This window comes from Sus scrofa, chromosome 18, assembly GCF_000003025.6.
Source record: "Sus scrofa isolate TJ Tabasco breed Duroc chromosome 18, Sscrofa11.1, whole genome shotgun sequence".
Taxonomy (NCBI): Eukaryota; Metazoa; Chordata; class Mammalia; order Artiodactyla; family Suidae; genus Sus; species Sus scrofa.
This window is the reverse complement of record NC_010460.4, coordinates 18,853,507-18,877,256: the sequence shown is the minus strand read 5'-3', so window position 1 is coordinate 18,877,256 and position 23,750 is coordinate 18,853,507. Positions and strand designations below refer to the sequence as shown.

The 23,750-nt window shown below is 41.5% G+C and overlaps 1 protein-coding gene across 6 annotated transcripts in view; it reads right to left on the bottom strand.

Annotated features, from left to right (window-relative positions):
- The window catches only part of UBE2H (ubiquitin conjugating enzyme E2 H), a 113,298-nt gene that overhangs the window by 55,653 nt on the left and 33,895 nt on the right, over positions 1-23,750 (bottom strand). For 2 of the 6 annotated variants that reach the window (XM_021078795.1, XM_021078794.1), the window contains exon 2: positions 1,264-1,329. The exons of the other annotated variants lie outside the window; for them this stretch is intronic. In XM_021078795.1, the coding sequence (XP_020934454.1) occupies positions 1,264-1,329 (66 nt within the window). The remainder of the gene's footprint in view (positions 1-1,263; positions 1,330-23,750) is intronic. 6 annotated transcript variants of the gene reach the window in all.

The following is a 23,750-nucleotide window of genomic DNA, read 5'->3' as shown; positions in this document are numbered from 1 at the left end:
AGTTATGAAAAATTTTTTTTCAAATAGGTTTCAGAAAAAGTGAGTGTATCAGAAAGATATATAAGAAATCTAAAGCCCTACTACAACCTCGACAAAACTTTTAAACAGTAGATTTCAAAGTCAGATTAGTCAGAGGTGACCCAGTTGCAAAAGTGAGAAAGAGAAACGCAAAGGGAGATAGTGGAAAATGATGATGCTATTTTGAGACGAAGAAAATACAGTCAAAACAGAAATAAAATTTACATTTCTAAAAAGTCAAAATTCCACTTAAGCACCTCAAAATATTTAGAAGGTTACTGATAAAACAAACTGCTCTTTAATATACAAACTTTGCTGCTCTGCTATTTTATAGCAACAATGCATTATTTACTTTTACCTAAAAATGCACAAAACCATGAACATAAAAGTATATTACCTAATTAAATAGTACATTACTCTTATATAACTCAAAAAAGCTTAATGATATTTTTCAAAATTTGGTTTGTTACAGCTTGATTCAAAGGTAAAATCCACAGCATGTTACATGTAATCCCACCCTAAAATGTTTATTTTCTGAAGTGTGAAGAGAGCATTATGGTTATTGAAGAAAATGCCCACATTTTTAAGAGAAGCCTACTGATCCTACTCATACATACATGTAGGTATTAAATGACAACAATGTTAGGGATTTACCCAAAAATATCTCAAAAGAAGAAAAAAGTGGATTTGTGAGAAATACTGATAAGTACAAATTTTTAATTAGGTTAATGGGGATTCATTAAACTAATCTTTAATTCAAAGATTTTCTTTCTTTTTTGGCTGTCCCCCAGCATATGGAGTTCCCAGGATCAGATCCATGTTGCAGTTGCAACCTATGGCAACGCAGATCCTTTAACCCTCTGTGCCAGGCTGGGGACTGAACTTGGGTCCTGGAGCCACAGAGACGTCACCAATCCTGTTGTGTGCCACAGCAGGAACTCTGACTCTTGAAAACCTTAATGAAATTATTTTTTATTTAAGTTCTTTTCTTTTTTGTTCTTGGTTTTTTTCTTTTCTTTTCTTAATTTTGACTTTGCTCCCAGCACGTAAAAAGTTCTCAGTCCAGGGATCAAACCTTCACCACAGCAGTAACCAGAGCCACAGCAATGACAATGTCAGATCCTTCACCTGATGAGCCAGCAGGGAACTCTTTTTTATTTAATTTCTAATAACTATCACTTTCTCTTTTTTAAATCAGAAGGCTGTATATGTTTAACTATACTTCTGTGGAAAGGGGACACTCACCGCCAAAGAATGATGAGCTGGTCAAACATCCAGTTTAAATCTGAAAACTTTGAATACAACTCTGAACTGCAGAGAAAAAAGATTTGCAAGATTCTCAAGATACAGGACACCCAGAGACAGCAAATCCACCATGAAAATTAAAATCAATGGTCTAGAAAAACTGTTTAAAAAATTGGCGGGGGTGGGGGGGGGATTTGAGAAGGTAGGACAGATTAAAAGATGCCAGTACTTAATTACAACTTCCAGTTTTCCTGTCCTCAGTATGGAGGTCAATGAAACCACAGTCCACATGCCAGAGAAGCAAAGAGAAAGAACCCTGTCATTCCAAAGGCAGACTACCTAATCACAGCAGGCTGGAGAAGATACACAAATCACAATCTTACGGATGACAAGAGCACCTGAAAACTTCGACATACTGGCAACATGTAATTTTCCCAGAGACAACAGAGAAACATGAAAATGGTCAGGTGACTGTCTATAAAATCCTAATGGGAACATCTATTTAAAACACATTCTATCTCCCATTCTGGGCTGTATGCTACTTCACTGAACCAACCTCAGTGCAGGGCAAAGAGCATCATGAAGCATTATGAAGCTACATTTAATATGGCTTTATGGAATACCTACACAGTGTACTTGTAGGCATGTTTCCAATGCTCCTCTCTTCTTGGAAAATCCTTGAGAACCTTACTTCCTTGATTCACTTTAAATACAGCAGACCAGTTTTTACCCTAACATCTGACATGTAGACTATAATGCCACTCAATGAAAACAGACTTAAGCTACGTAAGTGTTTAATAATCCCTACCCACAGATATTCCAATCAAGGCATCCATGAATCATTCACAGTAAACAGTGACATTTTAAAGGAAATATTTTCTGTGGCACTCTCCAAGAGACATACAGTATCTTACAACTGCAAAATGACATGTAAAAATTAATAAATACCAAGCAGTGGGACCCATTCAGTAGATGAAGATTATGGAAGAGTGAAAAACAATGGATCAGAGAAATGAGAAGATCTTAGACAGGCTCATACTTTTTTTTTAAACAGAGCAGTCAACACATCTCTAAGTCAGAGCCACTGTACAACTAGGTGCACGACTAGGCCATGGCTCCTCTTCCTTTCCTCCTCTGGTCTAATGAGGAGTTTTTGTCTCTACAGACCAGAGATTCCTTCTTGTAATTTTATGACTTCGATAATTTCAAGGTGAATTTCTTTTTTGTTTTTTGGCTACGGCTACAGCATGTGGAAGTTCCCAGGCTGGGAATCGAACCCGCCCCACACCACAGCAATGACCCAAGCCGCAGCAGTGATGATGCAGGATCCTTTGCCTGCTATCCCACAAGAATACTCAAGGAGAATTTCTTAAAGCAAGAGCTTTAAAATTCAAATACAAATGCCTGTAGACTCAGAAGAAAGGGGGAAAGTTAACAATTAGTTTGCCCTTATAAATCACTACTCTGTAGTTCTGGTCTCAGTGCCTTCTCACTCCCTAGTTCTTTACCAGAACATGACTGACCAATGCCTGCTCTTCCCTTTACTACTCCGCATTCACCAGGCAGAGCCAGTGTCAAATATTAATAACAACCCTGACTTCATAAAAGTTTTAAGGGGGAAGTGAGAAGCAGAGACTCAGGCGATACATATACAAAGGAGTAAGTAACAGGTTTAAGAACACTATCAGGATTTTATTCTGAAAAAAGCAGAGCTCCAGATGAACACACTGGAAAGAACACTAAATTAAAATGCAGCCCACCATGTAGAGGATTCTGTTTCAAAACAAATGAATATGCCCTTATTCAGTTGAGCCCAGTCTCTATTACCCATTCAGAAGACTTATCAGAGGTAGCAGCAGGTATCTTGGAAATTTAACAAAGGCTTAGAAAAAGTGGTTTTTTTTTGTTTTGTTTTGTTTTTTTTAAAGGATTTAAAAAGTAATCTAAAGTGATTTAGAAAATAGCAGTATCTTCACGGAGTTCCTATCCTGGCTCAATGGTCAATGTATCTGACTAGGAACCATGAGGTTGTGGTTTCGATCCCTGGCCTCACTCAGTGGGTTAAGGATCCAGCGTTGCTGTGAGCTGTGGTGTAGATCACAGATGTGGCTCAGATCCTGCGTAGCTGTGGCTCTGGCATAGGCCGGTGGCTGCAGCTCTGATTAGACTCCTAGCCTGGGAACTTCCATATGCCATGGATGTGGCCTTAGAAAATACAAAAAAAAAAAAAAAAAGACAAAAATAGCAGTATCTTCTTGATTAGATAAACAGTATTTTTTTTTAAAAAAAAAAAAGGATTTAAAAAGTAATCTAGGAGTTCCCGTCGTGGCGCAGTGGTTAACGAATCCAACTAGGAACCATGAGGTTGCGGGTTCGGTCCCTGCCCTTGCTCAGTGGGTTAATGATCCGGCGTTGCTGTGAGCTGTGGTGTAGGTTGCAGACGCGGCTCGGATCTTGCATTGCTGTGGCTCTGGCGTAGACCAGTGGCTACAGCTCCGATTCAACCCCTAGTCTGGGAACCTCCATATGCCTCGGGAGCGGCCCAAGAAATAGCAAAAAGGCAAAATAAATAATAAATAAAAATAATAAAAAATAAAAAGTAATCTAAAGTGATATAGAAAACAGCAGTATCTTCTTGATTGAAATTCTGCTTAAAAACTATAAAAATGGGTAGGTAGTAGGCAAATATCCTATTTGATATGCTCAAGCAGCTATTATAAGCTGTCTTTATTTTTTACCTTAACAAATACTTATGAAGAAAAAAAAACTGGGATAGAAAACTTCAACAGAAACTGGAATGCTGCTTTAAAAAAAAAAAAAAATCCATAGTGAAAATAAACAAAAGAAATGAAAAATTTTTTCTTTTTTTAAAAATGGCCATGCCCACGGCATATGGGAAGTTCCCAGGCCAGGGACTGAATCCGAGCTACAGATGTGATCTGCACCACATTTCCTGCAACACCAGATCCTTTAACCCACTGCAATGGGCCAGGAAATCAAATCCGTACCTCCTGCAGTGACGTGAGTGCACTGCACTCAGATTCTTATTAATCTACTGTGCCACCATGGGAACTCCAGAAATGAAATTTTTAGATAGAAAAAGACTGCTTTTAAAGAAAAACCTTATCACAGTTCTTCTGTGGCACAGTAGGTTAAGGATCTGGTGTTATCACTGCAGCAGCTTAGGTCACTGCTGTGGCACAAGTTCAAAACCTGGCCCTGAAACTTCCATATGCCTTGGGTGCAGCCAAATAAAATTTTAAAAAAGGAAAAACTCAACCATAATAGCCGCAATATGAATGAATAAGCAGAAAACCCTGGAAAGTCAACACATGTGAGGTGAAAAGTGGACTGTAAACTAGGTGTGCAATGTGATACAACAAGGGAGGTTAGAGCTATTTTAAGCATCATACCAGTAACAGGTGATATAGATGAGAAAGGAAGCTTTCTTGCCATTCTAGTAAGGTTGCCAGCTTGAGACCAATAGAAATGATTAACACATAGAAAGAAATGGGTTGTCAGGTACAATTAAGACATGGGAGTGATAAATAAGTGATATGGAAGCTAGTCTAGTAACTTAAAGTAAATCAGTTCAAGATTTAAATATACACAACAGCAAAGAGAATGTATGGCTGTGAGTTATGATTGAGAAATTTAAATCAAGTTTCTCACAAGGAGTACTTCCTGAATAATTAAACAACACGAGGGGGGGGGTTATTTAGCAAAACAAGAGAAAACAAACCCAGACATACACAACAGTGGGTGTATATATATAGCAAGAAAATTTGGCACTGTAAAGGTGACAAAACTATTAGGTTTCCCTCTCCTGTGTTGGTCTCATGGGGACAAGTAGGATTGATAGGCTCAGGTGCCACTAAGTGAGACAAACAGTTTGCTGGTGCCACAAACACAGGGCAGAGTGCAGTTCTGAGAACGCCTTCCAATAGGACTTAACCTCATCCAGTAAAGCGCTGAGTTTTAGGCTTTTTAAAATTTATCTTTTAAAATGTGAGTGGGAAAGTTCCCGATGTGGCAGCAGGTTAAGAATCTGGTGTTGTCACTGCAGCGGCTTGGGAACTTCCACATGCCACAGGTGCTGCCAAAAAAAAAAAAAGAGAGAGAGAAATGTGAGTGGCAGCTAAAGCAGCCTCCCCATTCCCTGTTACCCTCTAATCCCACTGGCCAGTTATTATCAGCAGTTACACATTTCACACATTAATGTTTATATATACACATTCACAACATCATGTACATCCATACAGGTGCAAAATGTTCTATAAACATCTTTCTTCATGTTATATATGGAGGACATCTTTATTTTTTTTGTCTTTTTGCCATTTCTTGGGCCGCTTCCGCGGCATATGGAGGTTCCCAGGCTAGGGGTCGAATCGGAGCTGTAGCCACCGGCCTACGCTAGAACCACAGCAACGCAGGATCCGAGCCGCATCTGCAACCTATACCACAGCTCACGGCAACGCCGGATTGTTAACCCACTGAGCAAGGGCAGGGATCGAACCCGCAACCTCATGGTTCCTAGTTGGATTCGTTAACCACTGCGCCACGACGGGAACTCCTGGAGGACATCTTTAATAGCACATAGAGATCTAAGCTCCTTTAAAAAAAAATGCCTGTGCAATATCGATGTACCATAATTTAACTAAGCATCCATTAATGAACAGATAAATAGTAAAATGCTAATGACAGCCTGCTTATTTATTTATTTATTTATTTTTAGGGCCACATCCACGACATATGGCGGTTCCCAGGCTAGGGGTCAAATTGGAGCTGTAGCTGCCTGCCTACGCCACAGCCACACAGGATCGGAGCTCCTACACCACAGCTCACGGTAACGTCAGATCCTTAACCCACTGAGCGAGGCCAGGGATAGAACCTGCAACCTCATGGTTCCTAGTCGGTTTCGTTTCCGCTGCGCCACAACGGGAACTCAAGCATTTTACTATTTAAATGCTACACTGAGTATCTCAGTACATTTCTTTTGTTGTACTTTTCCTTTTTTTCCTTTTTATGGCCATACCTGCGGCATATGGAAATTTCCAAGCCAGGAGTCAAATCGGAGCTGCAGTTCCGAATCAACACTGGATGGACAACACTGGATTGGTCACACCGGACCCAAGCTGCATCTGCAACCTATGCTGAAGCTTGCAGCAATGGTAGATCCTTAACCCACTGAGCAAGGCCAGGGACTGAACCCACATCCTCACAGAGACGTCAGGTCCTTAACCACAAGTCACAATGGGAACTCCACCTTTTCAAGTTTCTGTTTGCAATTTCTAGAATTAGAATGTCTGAGTCAAAGGGATCTATATCTTTGATAGCGCCTAAATGTCCTTCAAAAAGGTTGCACAGTCACTTTCTAACCATTGTCATGTGAGCCAACCTGTTTTCCTCATACTCTCACCAATACTGGTATTAAACCTTTTAAAGTGAAACAAAGTTTATTTTTTTTTAATGACACTACCTTCCTCTTTTTATTTTTCATTTATTTTTTTAGGGCCATACCGACATATGGAAGTTTCCAGGCTAGGGGGTGAATCGGAGCTGTAGCCACTGGCCTATACCACAGCCACAGCAACGGTAGATCGGAGTCACATCTGCAACCTACACCACAGCTCACAGTGACACCAGATCCTTAACGCACTGTTCAAGGCCAGAAATCAAACCTGCATCCTCATGGTTACTAGTCAGATTCATTTCCACTGAGCCACAATGGGAACTCCCCGAAATTTATCTTTAAACACTACCCCAACTGTCATCGGTACATCTAATTGCCCAGTGCTCTTTCTCACCAATAAGTGGCCCTGGCCAGGTCACCCAAAGGAAAAGGATCCACTCTACTGACCTCTCTCCTCAGAACACTACCTGAATGTGAAGATGGCTCTCCAAGATGCATGAACAAAAACACACTAGGATATGAAGCATCTCTCATTAACTATCTGAAACACAAGGCAAGCCAATTAAATCTCATTTAATGCAATAGGTCAACTCCAAAACATGGACAGAAGAAGCTGAAAACAAGGAAAATTTAGATACAGCATCACTCAATTAAATGACAGGACACAGGATACCACTACATCTCTCAATACTTAAATTGTTTGTGCTTCTAAATGTACGCCCCAAATAGGATGTGGGGTTAATTTCTTATTTCTTGGGTGGACCTGATATTTTAAATAGCACTCCTTAGACCAAACTATGTTTGCTGTTACAGTAAACATAATAATGAATCCTCACTAAAGAATTACAAATTTGAATCCTCCAACAATATTCAACATTTAAAGAAATACATGTTAGTCTCCAACTTTTTACTAAAAACCAGAGCTTACCCTTGATTATTTAAAACAAATGAGAGATGCTGTAGTAATGACAATGTAAATATTATCCACTGATGAGCCATATAGTACTGTAAGATTACATTTTTTTCTTTTCAGTATTTCTTCCCAAGGAAATAATCATTGCCTTAAAAAAATAAGCAAACAAAAGACCAACATATCTATCACTATTTGTCCCTCAGTTCTGACAGAACTGTAACATGTTTAAACACATCAAAATGAGTATCTGTATTTGAATACTAAATCTATCTTCCCTGCTCTTCAGTTTGATCAGGTGGCATGCACTCCCTGAGCATATGTGTTGGCTGGACGGCCAGGGAAGGTGACTCATGAAGATGCCAGGTGACAGAGGAAGCCAGACAGGGATCAATACGTGATTGCACTCTGCCCAAGAGTAATGAAGAATTTTTCTGTTAAAACCATTAACATCACTTTAAAAGAATAGAGAATACCCAATGTCAGCATTATCCAAAGAGTAAAATTCAGGACCGCAGAGGCACATCCTGGAGAACTGACAGGACCACAGAGGAACCCTACCAACCACCTCTCTGCCACTCAGTTTCACCAGATCACTTGCTTTCAGAGCTTCACTTCCCCAGAGGAAAAAGGGCTCTTTTCCAGGAATAGAGATCTCACAATAAGTCTGAAGTCTAGTGGTTAGAGAGTGGGCTCATTAGTTTGAATCTCAAGATGTCATGTGCGTCTTGGGCAGTTCATTTAACCTCTCTGTGCCCTGGTCTTCCTCAATGCAAAAACGCGGTAATGGTAAATGTATCACAGGATTAAGGAAAGGCTCAGTACTTGCTATTAACATTAATACTCTAAAAACAGTAACCTCAGATTTAACAAAGTACATCTATTAGTCTAATCTACCTTAGTTACTACCTTACAAGGCTGAAATTATAGCTTTTCAATCTTGAGAAGAGTAAAGTACAGAATGACTTTTTACCCTTAACACACTTGGGTCCTTTATACACTGATGTTAGCAACTGCTGATGAGGGGATTCTAGACCTGTAATTTGTTCCAAAGATAACATTCAGTCCAATTTTTATGCCAGTGCAGCCCCTTCCCAATTTTCAAAACTGCCACGCTTCCCCTTGAACCACAAATATTAACAACAGCTAGCCCTTTGGCACTTACAATGCAGCAAGCACCATTCTAAGCCTTTTGTACCAACTTAAAACTCTCACAGCAGCCCAGGGAGACAAGTTATTATTACAAAGACAGGCTAAGTAGCCTGCTCAGGCTCACACAGCCAGTAAACTGCAGAGCAAGGGATGAACCCAGGCAGTCTAGTTCAAGTCTGTGCTCTAAGTCATCCTACATCCTCTGTCTATATACAGACCACAGCTTTTGGAGAGGGGTGGGGTGTAGCATACTCAGACTCGTCCTGATTTAGGAAGATGAACTCCAGCAAGACTGTAGAGCAGTCTGAGAGACAGTGGTGGGAGGAAAGCGAGTGGGGATCTGATGAGCAAGAACAGGTAAGAGCTGACAGGGAGTAGAGGGCCGAAGAGAAAGCCACATTTCAATGAGATTGCTAAGAACTGAGAGAACTTCATGACGGATAAGACGTCAGGAGAAAGAGGACTCAAGAATTATCTGTCATTTCCAACCTGGTAGATGAGGTACAGGACATTGTGCTAACAAAAATAAAAGGGTAGGGTAAGAGTAACATGGGGCATTTAAATGTAAGGTGATGAGACACCAGTAACTGTCCACCAGACAACATGAAGTGATATTCCCTCATTTAAAAAAAAAAAAAAATCTAGTTCTATACTTCTTTACAAAGGGGATACAGCACATTAAATGTTCTAAGTAAATGTTGAAATGAATGAATAAAATAAAACTTCAGATTCTTACTAGTTTAAGAAATTATTAAATAACCAACTTATGGTCCCTCAGTACAAACTTTCCTTCCACGGGTAAGAATCAGGGAGGTTCTTTGGATGGTGGAAGGCTTTGAAGTAAAGCAAACCTGGGTTTCAGGCCCAGCTCCACCACTTCCCAGGGTAAGTAGCCTAGGGCCTAACTACTCAAGATGGTGAACTTATTAGAAACACAGAAACTGAGCCTCATTCCAAACTAACTGAACCAGAACCTGCATTTTATTTTATTTTTGCCTTTTGTCTTTTCTAGGGCTGCACACGCGGCATATGGAGGTTCCCAGGCTAGGGATCCAATTGGAGCTGTAGCTGCTAGCCTATACCACAGCCACAGCAACTTGGGATCCGAGCCTCATCTGCAACCTACACCACAGCTCTCACGGCAACACCGGATCCTTAACCCACTGAGCGAGGCCAGGGGTCGAACCTGCAACCTTATGGTTCCTAGTCGGATTCGTTTCTGCTATGCCAGGATGGGAACTCCCAGAACCTGCGTTTTAAAAAGATTCCTGGAGTTCCCGTCGTAGCGCAGTGGTTAATGAATCCGACTAGGAACCATGAGGTTGCAGGTTCGATCCCTGCCCTTGCTCAGCGGGTTAATGATCCGGCGTTGCCGTGAGCTGTGGTGTAGGTCGCAGACATGGCTTGGATCCCACGTTGCTGTGGCTCTGGCCTAGGCTGGCAGCTACAGCTCCAATTAGATCCCTAGCCTGGGAGCCTCCATATGCCATGGAGCAGCCCAAGAAAAGGCAAAAAAAAAAAAAAAAAGATCCCCCATCAATTGGCATGCACATAAAAGTTTGAGAAGCACCAGCCTAGAGCAAGTGAATGTGCTCTAAAGCGTGCTTTCCCCCACGGATGAAGGTGGAGATAATCCTATTTACCCCACAGGGTAGCTGAAGATGAACAGGTGCCTTCCAAGTACTAACCAAGCCTCGAGCAAGAGATGTTAGTGTCACATATACGTCACTTCATTCAATCTTCTCAATGACCTTATCCTGCAGGTACCTTTTTCACAATAAAGATGAAGACATGTCCAGTCTGTGACACCTTCCGAAAGTAAGACTGTTGGTAAGTGGTGGAGCTACTACTCATTGTGCATCTGCTCAATATCCTGCTTCTCATTAAGCCCAATAATGCGTAAGCAACTTGGACAGCGAAAGGCACAAAATGGGTTTTTGAGAAGTGAAGAAGTCTTGCACCCACAGAAAATCCAAATAGTTTTTAAATATATAGTTTTTAAAAATGTTTTTAAATAGTATTTTAAAGTTACATTAAATCAGCATACCTCAAAAACTGTACAAGTTTAAACAACTCAGCTGTGCATAGCCTGAATCGCTTTGCAGAGGAGGCTATCATAACACTTTAACAGTATTTAGCTCAACAGTTGTGCTGAAATAGTACATCAACCAGCAGAAAATAATGATGGTCTGCAAGACTAAGTGAAAAATCTCAATGTGATACAGAAGGCTTATCTGGCTGTACTTTAGGTTCCCTAGGGATAAGAAATTCAGGCATAAAAAGGAACTTCCTCTGACTGGTCAACTGTAAGCTATGTTTCACGTAAGACTGAAATTCTTGGTTCTCTTTCAATTATTTTTTGTGAAAATTAACTTTCCAGAAAAGAATATGCAAAAAGAATACTAAGAATCATAAGCTCTAACAAATAACCAAGTACTAGTTTCCAAACAAATCCTAACCATGTGAATCACTGTATCAATAGTTGTCTTATTTCACTCATCTGAGCCCACAACACAATATGACCAACACAGTACATTCATGCCCATTCTTTCTTTCTGGCCATACTGGTCTTTCATTTCCCAAAACACAGTGAGCTCTTGCCCTCCTTACGGCCTCTGCAATGGCTACTTCTGGCTGGCTCCAACTTCCCTGTTCTACAGACAGCTTGCTTCCTCTTATCCTTTATGGTGTGTCTTAAATACCACTTCCTCAGTGAACTTTCTCACCACCTGAAGGACACACCCAGCAGACCCCCGACTATTCTCTATGTTAGCCTATTGTCTGTTCCTTGTAGGTCTTACCACAGTACTATTCTGTTTACATCCTTCTTTACCTACAGAAAATCTAAGTTCCAAGAGGGGAGGGAACCTTCGCTGACTTATTGTCTGGCCTATGTTGGGTGCTCAACAAACACTGGTTAAGTGAATAATGTAAAAGGAGGGCAGGCACTGTGCTAAACAGAGGGATCTAGAAAGAAGAGCGGACCTGCCCTACAACAGTTCTAGTGGGGAAATAAGACAGGCAACCAACTACCAAACAGTGAAATAAAGGAGTGTTATGAGAAGAATTACCCAGAGCTTGCTAAGGAAGCATACAGAGGCTGCTCCAAACCCAGGATGGTGCGGAAGGGACAGGATGTTTCAGGAGGTAATGATGCCTCCTGAACCAAGAGAAGAGTAGCTTTTTGTCTTTTTTTTTTTTTTCAGCCATGCCCCTGGCATTTGGAAGTTCCTGGGCCAAGAATCAAACCCTCGCCACAGCAGCAAACCAAACCACTGCAGTGACAATACCAGATCCTTAACCCACTGCACTGCAAGAGAACTCAGCCTTTTTTTTTTTTTTTTTTGTCTTTTGTTGTTGTTGTTGTTGTTGTTGCTATTTCTTGGGCCGCTCCCGCGGCATATGGAGGTTCCCAGGCTAGGGGTCGAATCAGAGCTGTAGCCACCGGCCTACGCCAGAGCCACAGCAACGCAGGATCCGAGCCGCGTCTGCAACCTATACCACAGCTCACGGCAACACTGGATCGTTAACCCACTGAGCAAGGGCAGGGACCGAACCCGCAACCTCAGGGTTCCTAGTTGGATTCGTTAACCACTGCGCCACGACGGGAACTCCAGCCTTTTGTTCTTACATGGCAGCTACAATGAAGTTTTCTCCAAACACAGGAAATAAGAAGGCCCTCAAAGTTCAACTTGAGATTAATACATAATGATAAATAAGAGAAGGATGTAAGCCATCTGGAAGAGAAGTCTTGGTTTCCTGCATGCAAGATTCAAGCAGAGCCAGAATGAATGTAGAGAAATAAGGTATTTGACAGCAAGGATCTGCCCTGCAAGCACTAAAGGAGAATTTAAAAAGACAAAGGGTAGCAGGGGCCATGACAGCCACTGGGCAGGAGAGGAGGAGCCTATGCTCACAGATGAGTGTTCTGGTCACAAGTAATCTCCCTGTTATGAGAGGGTGGCATCATCTGATCGTGATAAGTCATTAAACACTTGACTCATCACACTGCTTTTGTTCCGATTCTTTCTCAGATAACCTTCTATTATGGTATAAGCTCTTAGCTATGTCTAGCAGAGAACATGCTGGTACACACTGAAAATTATATACTAGCTTTCCAACTTTACCTTTCAGACTCATGAGCTTGGTTAATCTGAGACGAGAGAAGTGCATCTGTGCTTAGTTCACCAATTCAACACTTCAGGGGCGGTGAGGGAGTCCCCCTCCCAACAAGTATGAGGTTAGCTGTTGTGGAGCTCCTGTTGTGGTTCAATGGTAACAAACCTGACTAATATCCATGAGGACTCAGGTTTGATCCCTGGCCCTGCTCAGTGGGTTAAGAATCCGCCGTTGCCATGAGCTGTAGGTCGCAGACATGGCTCTGATCTGGCGTTGCTGTGGCTATGATGTAGGCCAGAAAGCTGCAGCTCCAATTTGACCCCTGGCGTGGGAACGGCCATATGCCACAGGTGCAGCCCTAAAAAGGAAAAAAAACAAAAAAAAAACAGTATCCATGAGGTTAGTCTGACTTCAAACAGAGTGAAGGAAATGGATTCAGGGAGATGTCTGAGGTGCACTGGACTGACAGAGAAGGTGAGAGGAAAGGGACACATCAAGGATGATTCCAAGGTTTTAGGTTCCAGTTACGCGGGGATGGTAATATCATTCAGCAAGAGAACGGCAATAAGAGAAGGTGCAAGACTTGCAGATGCTGTTGTGTTTAGGACATGCTGCATCCGGGGTCTCTGAAGGGCAGGTAAATGGAGGTGTCCAATAGGCATCTGGCTACCCAAGACTGGAACCCACGAGATGCAGAGTTTTCAAAATTCAGAGACACTTGTATTTGGACAATAACAGACGAAATCACCAAAGAAAGGCATGTCAACTACCAAGAGATGAAGACCAACTGTGGAACCTTAGTAAATCCATTATTTAAAGGATGGAAGAAAAGAAACCTGCAAGGTAGGCTGTGAAATGGATAGGCATCCATAATTGTTCCAAACATTTGTTATTTTTCAATGTCAGATTTCAACAAACAAATGGGCAATTTTCTTTTTCTTTTTTTTTTTTAAGAAAAAGTAAACAGAAAGAAAAAGGAAAACAATTTGCTTACAGTAAAGTTACTGAGAAAGACACGAAAGTTCTTTCAGAATACTGTAATATGGCTTCCTGGGACAGGAAGGAAATCAATGAGATACACCCTACTGACTTCTTACTAGGACTTCAAAAAGTGAAATAAAGCTGGCTGAAAGGAACAAAGAATTTTCTTTTTGGACCTACTTTAAATGTTTAAATCCTGCCAAGAGTTCAAAGTCCATGATGCCAACCACCCTTGGATGAATGTTCAAGGCAGAGATAAAAGCTCCGATGTGCATTTTAATGACTAACACTGCTTCTGAGACTCTACTGCCCACTTATAAATTTACACTCTGTGAAAAACCAAACTTTCATCCTCTAAGAGATGTATGATGTAGCACAGACTATTCTCCCCACCAGCATCACTGAGTTTGTGACTGAATTGGAAGAGCCACTAAAAAGTTTATAGTCTTCAAGAATCATTTATTAAGTTTTCTTTTTTGGGGGGGGGGGGTACGGCAAAGCCAAATGCTAAAAACTAAGCTGTACAATATTTTCTATCCTATCATAGTTTAGAAATTTGTTAGGGAAGACCAAATTACTCTTTAAGAAACCTAGGATTTCAATATAAGTGGCAAAGTTAAGGGCCAAACAGTGGTGCAACAAGTCAGATGAGAGAGTCATCACTAAACACTGGATTGTATTAGAAGAAAATGGGGTGCGAGCCAGACTCTTAAGGAAAGGCAGCCAAGAAACAATAGGAGGTGACAGTTGTGCTGTAAGCAGGGTACAGGTATGAGCAAAGGCAGAGATACAAGAACTGTGCTAGGAACCAGCTGAATAAAGTTTGTTTATTTTTTTAATAAGAGAGTCCCATAGCCAAGATGTAGTAAACCAAGGTCAGAGAAGCTGAAAAGAGCCAAGACAGCTGAGCATCAGGCCATGGAGTTTTATACTTTATCCTATGGACAGTATACGGCTAGTGGTGGTTTTATGTTCAGGTGAGTGGTGAATGCAAAGCAAGATTTTGGAAAAATGAATCTGGCAACTATGTGCAGAAGAGGTAATAAGGTATTAAGATTGTGGTGGGGTACACCTGTCAAAACTCATCAAACTGTATACTTGAAATTGCCAGATTTTATTGTCTGATAAGTTATACATCCATAAAGCTAATTTTTAAAGAAAACAAAGAACAAAGGTAAAGTCAGGAATGAGAATTATTAAAAATAAAGGCTGTAAAATTCTGAACAATTAGTAACTGAGGTGAATCTGGCAGTAAACTAAAAAGCGATTATACGCATCTCTCCCCAACTTCAAGTTCAGTGACCTCACATCTGCAGTCTGAAATCAGTCATGGTAGAGTATTTATGCCTCAAAAACAACTAAATGCTACAAATCAGAGCTTTAGCCCACTGTGGGTGGTTGTTGAGCATTCACCAGCACACCACTGTGTCATTTCCACACAAGGTCTAGTATGAATACGGCACTAAATGAAGACTCCCTCAACATTTTCTTCTAATTCAAAATAATGACATAATTCTGAGGCACCATTTCTTAATCTTACCATCGACAGATGGCTACCAAAAAAAGTATAAGATTTAAGAGCCTAACATTTATTTAGTTTTAAGAACTAAAGCCTGCCTATGAATAAGACAGAAACCTTTGTTTGCATCTCTCAATCAAGGTTTTCTAGCTATTATGTGGTTCCCTGGGACTAACACCAATTGATGATGATAATACACAAAAAAATTCCAGCATTCACCCCATTATAGTAAAGGCTAATTGCCTGGGCCTATTATTGGAATATGCTTTCCTAGTTCAAACTAGCTGCATTTCAATAGAGTAAAGAGGGTTTTCTGGAGAAACCCTACTGTGAAAAGATGAACTTTGTCTTAACAACTTTAGTTTCAAAAACTATTCACTTATAGATGCCTATTTCACATCTCTGAAGCAAAATGGTTCATTTGTTATGCAGATTACTAAGCAGTCACTTAAGAACAAAGAGGTTTTCTTTAGAGGTTCCAGCTAACTATCTGCACAGGCTCAATCTCAAAACCAGCAAACAGTACTCTAAATATGACAAATAAATGTTTGAGCCTTTCTGATTTAAAGTACTAAGAACAGGAATGCAAATGGGCACCTCCTCCCCATTTTCCAACTCATCTTCCAGGCCACCCTGTGGCTCCTCCCACGAAAGGCTGCCTTTACAGAGCTCTTAGGTCACTCATTATCTGCAAAGGTAAGAAATCACGATCCTAAGGCCAGGGGCACAGCAAGGGGTACAAGATGATGCTCACCTCACCAAAGTAAGTCTGATTCTAACAAGTCCCTAGCTAACAGACACAGGTTTTGTTTCAAAAGTTCTTAAGCCAATTACTTAAACTCAGAATGTAATTTCTCACAAATAAAAGCCAGTTTAACTCACTTGTATCTGAAGTACACTATTTTATTCTGGACTATCAATCCTCATCTACACCAACATTCCTATTAGTGCAAACGCATCTGGAGCTGTAAACTGCAATGCTAACATCTTCATCATTAGAAGCTCACTGCATCTAGAGCCCCTCTCTTTGAAGAAGGGAAACTAGACACATGAAGAATATCCTGAAGAACTATGAAATGCAAGGAGAAGGGAGAAAAATATGAGGTGGGAGAAGTGACTGGAAATGTGGAGAAACATAAATGAAGAATCATCTCTATGTATTAGATGCAGAATTAACATCCCCCACTGACAAGTGGATGGGGATAGTGGGCAGTAGGCATTCATCAGACATGTGTACTCCTTGAAGCACCACTGCTCTAGGGAATGAGCTGCCAGGTCATGAAGAACCTACAAGGACATGGTTCTAAGCCCTAGGCCTGTCCGCTGAGCACTCTTTGTACCACAGACCAAGCCCAAGGATCTTTTCCTTTTGCCATTTTCCTCAGGCTTTTAATTTCCCTAGAAGAGTGAAACTAAGAACTTCCCCCTCCCCCCTAAAAAAAGGAAAGAAAAATGTACATGTGGCCCCACTTCTATATTAATGAATATTTACCATTCTTCAAAATGTCCCAGCCCAGATGTACAAGGTATAGTATAGTCCTAGGAGCTTAGGATAAATGTATAAAAGATTCAGGACCTATCCTCCAAGGAGCAGCTTGAGAAAAAGGTGGGAGTTGGAGCCACAAGCACAAGCTGACAATGAAGTGGTAAAAGCTCAGTCGAGGGACTAACAAAGGGTGCTATTAAAGCACACAGAAGGCAGAAAAAGCATCTAAGGCAAATATAGAGAAGGGGCAGGGAGCTCGAGGAAGACCGAGGAAGATGCAAAGCTTGAGGTAAATATTAAATAAGCTAAAATTAGCAAGAAGAGAAAGGAACCATGTAGAACAGTTAGGAACAGTCCTCTGAGAAGGCTGGCATATTGCAGGCTGGGTTCAGCACCACATCTCTGACTGTCACAGCAGAAGGCAATACCCCTCTATTGAAATGACTTCTATACCAAGGTTAGGCTTTAAAACACAGGCACTGAAAAACTAAGGGGTTTTTAAAGCAGGAAGTGGCATGATTGGGTGTACTAAAAACAGGATCACTCTAGAAGCAAAATGAAAGGTAGACTGGAAGAAGACAGAGGCTTAGGGGAGCCTTTAAATTGTGATGATTAGCAACAGTGTAGGTAGGTGATGAGCACCTGAATAAAGCAGTGGTAGTAGGAGAGATGGAGAGGGGGAGGAGAGTAAAGATTTCAAGGAGGCAGAATAAAAAGGATGAGGCAGGAGTTAAGGGGACATCCAAGTTTCCCACTTGGGTAACAGATGAGCGAACAGACATAAAAAGACTACACTCTGATTTTGGAGAATATAGTACTAAAATCAGTATCAGACATGTTTAGGGGCTTGTTGGGATATTCTTGGAGAGAAGCTGGAAGGCAAGCAGCTATACTATCTAGAGTTCGGGAAACAATTCAACTGAAAATGTAGATGAATTTTTTTTTTTTTTTTTTTGGCTGAGCCTGTGGCATACAGAAATTTCCAGGCCAAGGATCAAATCCCTGCCACAGCAGTGACAAAGCCAGATCTTTAACTGCTAGACCACCAGGGAATTCCCTATATGAATCATTTTATGGTGAAGGAAGTGTTATATGAAAGGACAAGTGAAAACGAAGCCAATGGTAAAAATAATCTTTAATAAATCTACATCAACCGACGGAGAGAGATGTAGGACCAAGGAAGGTTTTATTTATTTATTTATTTATTTATTTGCTTTTTAGGGCTGCACTCAGGGCCATATGGATGTCCCAGGCTAAGAGTCAAATCAGAGCTACAGTAGCTGGCCTACACCACAGCCACAGCCACAGCCACACGGACATCTGCAACCTATACTACAGCTCATGGCAATGCCAGATCCTTAAGCCACTGATCGAGGCCAGGGATCGAACCCAGAGCCTCCTGGTTACTAGTCGGATTCGTTTCCACTGCACCACAAAGGGAACTCCCAAGATAGGGCTTTACAATGAGATAGAGTGAATGTGTTTTTTTTACTCCACCAGCCCACAAACTATGGCCCATGATTTATTATTACAAACAAAAATGTACTGTACCATGCCAAGCCCATCCACTTAGGTACTGTTGATGGCTGCCTCTGTGCTGCAATAGCAGAGCAGAGTTACAAAAAAGACTGTATGGCCCACAAAGCCCAAAATATTTACTATTTGGCCCTTCACAGAATATTGACTATTTGTCCCACCCTTGCTTTAGTTAATAGCCCTTGGGCAAAAGCTCATCCTTACTTCCTACCTCAGTTTCTCCCTCTGAGAAACAAGAAGTACGTTAGGTTTAAATGCAACAAAAACTTAAAAGGCTCATCAAAGTTGTTAATATCTTCAACCAATGTATTTCCAATTAAAATCCAAGTTTTATAAGTCTATAAAAATTTACAACATATAATTTGAGAATATCATATTTAAATTACAAGGCAATCCACCAATTTACATGGCTACAAAATAAAGGGAATGCCAAACTTTACCTTATATCCAATTCGGAATGTTACACCACACAGTCTACTCAGAAAGCATTCACCTCTACAAAAACCTCTGGCAACAGAAGAGATGGACCACTAAGCAGAATAAATCACCACCATCTCCATCACAGTGCTGTCATTTCCTGAGCACCATCCATGGCCAGATACTATGCTGAGCACCTAACACCTGTTTGTCTCATTCCAGCCCTACAATGAAGGTACCCATCCATTTTACAAATGAGGAAAGTGAGCCTTAGAAAAGTCAAGAGGTCATCTCAAGTCACCTAGTAGAGCAGGTGGGAGAACTAGTATGAGTGCATCCACAATCAGAACCAGGTCTGACGTCAGACGCTCCATACTCATCCTCAACCCCATACTTTACTTCCTACAGAAAGGGGCAAACGGAATCTGGAAACAACTAGCAACACGTATCTTCTCTTACTCCCCTGGAACTCAAGGCAGGTCTTGGACCCAGCTTGATATCACAGGCCTAAGAGGATGAAACACATGGACTGTCCCAAGGGGCTCTGGCCTAGGAATCACAACCAGGTACAACGCCTGTTGCTAGCAGACAATGTATTCTGAGTTCCAGAGCACCACCTCACAAATGAACTTTCTAAACAATCTCCTCTATAAACTGAAGGCAGCCAACACCAGAAATAAAAAGCTCTCCGTCAAGTCAGCTATTATAGTAATGTACGCTAAGAGGTAATAGGTTACACGTGGTGGAAAGAACACAGGTGTTCACTTCAAACTGACCCAGGTTTGAATTCTGATTTCAACACCAGCCTTATGACAGGAAACTACTTATTGTCGCTGAGTCCGCTCCCTTCGGGAAATGCTATGACCTTCCTTTCCACGTGGACTGGGGGAAATACCAGTACCACGGTGTGGTGTTTAGTGGCTTGGAGTCAGACAGCCTAAGTTTATCACCCAGCTCTGCAACTTTTTTTTTTTTTTAAGCTATTTCTTTTTCTTTCTTTTTTTTTTTTTTGTCTTTTTGCCATTTCTTGGGCCGCTCCTGCGGCATATGGAGGTTCCCAGGCTAGGGGTCCAATCGGAGCTGTAGCTGCCAGCCAGCCTACACCAGGGCCACAGCAACTCGGGATCTGAGCCGTGTCTGCGACCTACACCACAGCTCATGGCAACGCCGGATCGTTAACCCGCTGAGCAAGGCCAGGGATCGAACCCGCAACCTCAAGGTTCCTAGTCGGATTCGTTAACCACTGCGCCATGACAGGAACTCCCCAGCTCTGCAACTTACATGACATGAGACTAGGGCCTGAACCTCTGGTTTCTCATCTGTAAAACAGGAAAAATGACAACAGGATCTACTTCTTAGGGTTATTTTGAGGATGAAGCAAGATGTGTAAAGTGCCAAAAGCACACTGCTAACATTCAAAAAAACTTTTGTATCAGTTTAAGTTACAGACCAAATGACAAGTCAACTTCCAGCCCTCCTAGGACAGATCTTTAAGAGAAGCAACACAACTTTCCCGGAGGCTATGAAACTAATTTTTATAGCTACAAAGAAGCAGTAGAAACATATTCCCCCCTCAGCCACCCCCTGAAAAAAACATTTGTTAAATGTTGGGAAGTCTGCTTCATCTCTTGCCTCAAACTTTAAAATAAATATTAAATAATACTACTGGTGCTTTCAGGCAGGCAACGCCCTTAACCTTTAAACAGAATAAGACTATTTTCCCCCACATATGGTTTTTCAGAGCAGCAGGAAAAAACACTGGAAAGGCATCTGTTTAGAAGCAGAACTTTAACTCTTTGTAAAACAGACTGCCTGCACCTGTGGCCAAAGCAGAAGCAAACAGGCTAAGTGGCCCACGATCTCAGTCTGCCTTTTTTTTTTCTTTTTTTTGCTTTTTAGGGCCCCACCTGAAGCATATGGAAGTTCCCAGGCCAGGGGTCGAATTGGAGATACGGCTGCTAGCCTACGCCACAGGCATAGCAATGCGAGATCCAAGCCGCATCTGCAACCTACACCACAGCTGATGACAGTGTGGAGTCCTTAACCCACTGAGCAAAGCCAAGGATCGAACCCGCATCCTCATGGATACTAGTCGGGTTTGTCACTGCTGAGCCACGAAGGGAACTCCTGCCTGCCTTTCAAAAGAACTCCCTCTGCCCCCAACACACAGTCATCTTTGACCCCACCCCATCCCAAAAGCCATAAAAACACTGAGTTCCACAGATTTTTCTTTCAATCATTAATTAGCTCAAGATATAGAGACACATCAAAGGCAATGCAAAAACAATCTATAAAAAAAAAATTCCTGTACTTTTACCAGCCTTGTAAGTCTATCCAGCTAAAATATCTTTTACACTAAGTTCAATTATTAATGACAAAAGAAATCCATAAAACCCTCTGACTTTCAAAAGGCTTTCTCAGACGCACTTTACATTTTCAAATGGCTTATCTTCCTGCACCTGTTCAGTTTTCTTCAAATGACTTCAGCTTTTTTTAATAGGCAGATAATCACTTAATTTAGTCCATGACTCTGATACCCTAAACACAAAGTTTTGAGGGGCACTACGACTGGCCTAACATAGAAATGTCTTCTGCCATTAAACAACATATCCAGTTCCAAGGGGATCTAAGAAAAATAGTAACACAGCCTTCGGACACAGCACTGCTTTATCTACCACAGAAATCAACATACTCAGCTTATACATGTCTTAACAGACTTGGTTTAAATTTCTCAGCCTTTTGCTATGGAACATGCACAGTGATTAATGTTCTGGGCTTTCCTCTTCAAAAAAATTAAATTTATTAGAGTATAGGTAACTTAGAACATTGTGTTAGTTTCAGGTGTATAGCAAAGTGTATCAGTCATACATATTTTTTTTTTGTTCAAGTTCTAACAGAATTTTTAAAAAAGAAATTCTCACCAAAAATCGTACCTAGTATCAAAGTCATTCCCTCTAGCAGTATGCAACAGTTGAGTTCAGATTTACAAGCCCTACTTTTGTTTTGAAAGCTAAGGGGAAGTAGCTTTTCTGTTTTAAGATTTCGGTCCTGGGGAAATGGAAATAGATGCAAGGCTTCAAGGTTATACAGTACACACACAGAACATCCTGTGCACTTGCCCAACACACGCCTAGCAGGCTCACAGCTAATGGCCAAACCACCTGCAAAGTCTCATTTGCTCAGTCTCACAGCTGACCACAAATTCAAGATTATGCTGTTTCATTTTGTTTATTTTAGAACCGTCATCTTGTGTCCAACTGATCCAGTCTACTTCTGCTGCCAAGGTGTTAACATGTATTACATCTGCTAAAGGCAGAGAGGAAACAGGACAGACCAGCCTCTACACTGAGGACAGACCCTCACGTCCCTACTCCTTCCCCACTGGTTAAACTGGTGCGTTTGTGTGTATATGTGTATGTTGGAGGTTGGGTAGGTGATAGGAAATGATGAGACAGAGAATCAGCACTGTGGGGGATTCTGAGAGGAAAGGTCACAGGGCAACACAAACTTGTCTAGTTTCTTTTTTGACTGTGCCCACGGCCTGTAGAACTTCTTGGGCCAGGGATCAAACCGGCACCACAGTAGTGACAATTCAGAGTCCTTTAACCAGTAGGCCACCAGGGAACGCCTTGTCTAGTTCTTGATTCTCTCAATTAGAGGGTGCCTTGATTTAAGTCCTAAACCAATAAAAAGCCTTTTAGAGATATCATGGCGGGAAGTGGGTATTTTTAGGGTATCAAGCAGCTAGGAGAGACAACTGAGACTTTGAACTATAAGGCTTAGAAATGTTATTTTTTAAATCTACCTGCATACGATTTTTCTAAATTAAAAATATCTCGGAGTTCCCCTTGTGGCTCAGTGGTTAATGAACCGGACTAGGATCCAGGAGGCCTTGGATTCGATCCCTGGCCTCACTCAGTGGGTTAAGTGTATAGTGTTACCATGAGCTGTGGTATAGGTCGCAGACTCGGCTGGGATCTGGCGTTGCTGTAGCGTAGGCTGGCAGCTATAGCTCCTATTTGACTCTTAGCCTGGGAACCTCCATATGCCACGAGTGCGGCCCTAAAAAGACAAAAAATAAATAACATCTCGGCAGGACTCAGCGTTGCTCCAACATCCCAATGAACATACCTCTGAACACTCTCCTTAAAACGAACACAAGTATGAGATTTATTACTAGTGTTAACTGCTCTGTGCTAGCTACTTAACACTCCTTCTTTTAAGGCACTGAGGATTTCAAAATACAACTCTCTCCAACCTGGTCTCTAAAAACTGCTTCTATCTAAACGGTGCTAGCAGGCCTCAACTTTCATGCCTTAAAGCAAAACAAACACTCCTATTAAAAAGGACTGCCAGGAGTTTCCTGGTGGCACAGTGGGTTTAGGATCTGGCATTGTCAATGTTGTGGCATCATGGGTTTGATTCCTCATCTGGGAACTTCTACATGCTGCAGGTGTGGCCAAAAAAAAAAAAAAGACTGCCGGTAGCTGAGGAATGCCAAAAGCAGCAAGGACTCCAAAAAGACAAACACACACATACAAGCCCTCAAGCATTCTAAAGAAAGTCCTTTCAACTATATTCACATTTGCTATGATGTAGCAAGAGATCAAAACTGAAAATATCGGAGTTCCCATCATGGCTCAGTGGTTAACGAATCTGACTAGGAACCATGAGGTTGCGGGTTCGACCCCTGGCCTTGCTCATTGGGTTAAGGAGCTGGCGTTGCCGTGAGCTGTGGTGTAGGTCACAGACACAGCTCAGATCCCGCGTTGCTGTGGCTGTGGCGTAGACCGGCGGCTACAGCTCCGATTAGACCCCTAGCCTGGGAACCTCCATATGCCGCAGAAGCAGCCCCAGAAATGGCAAAAAGACAAAAACAAACAAACAAACAAAAAACCCTGAAAATGTCCTCACAAAAGACACTGTCCAAAACCACAAATTCTTAAAATTACCA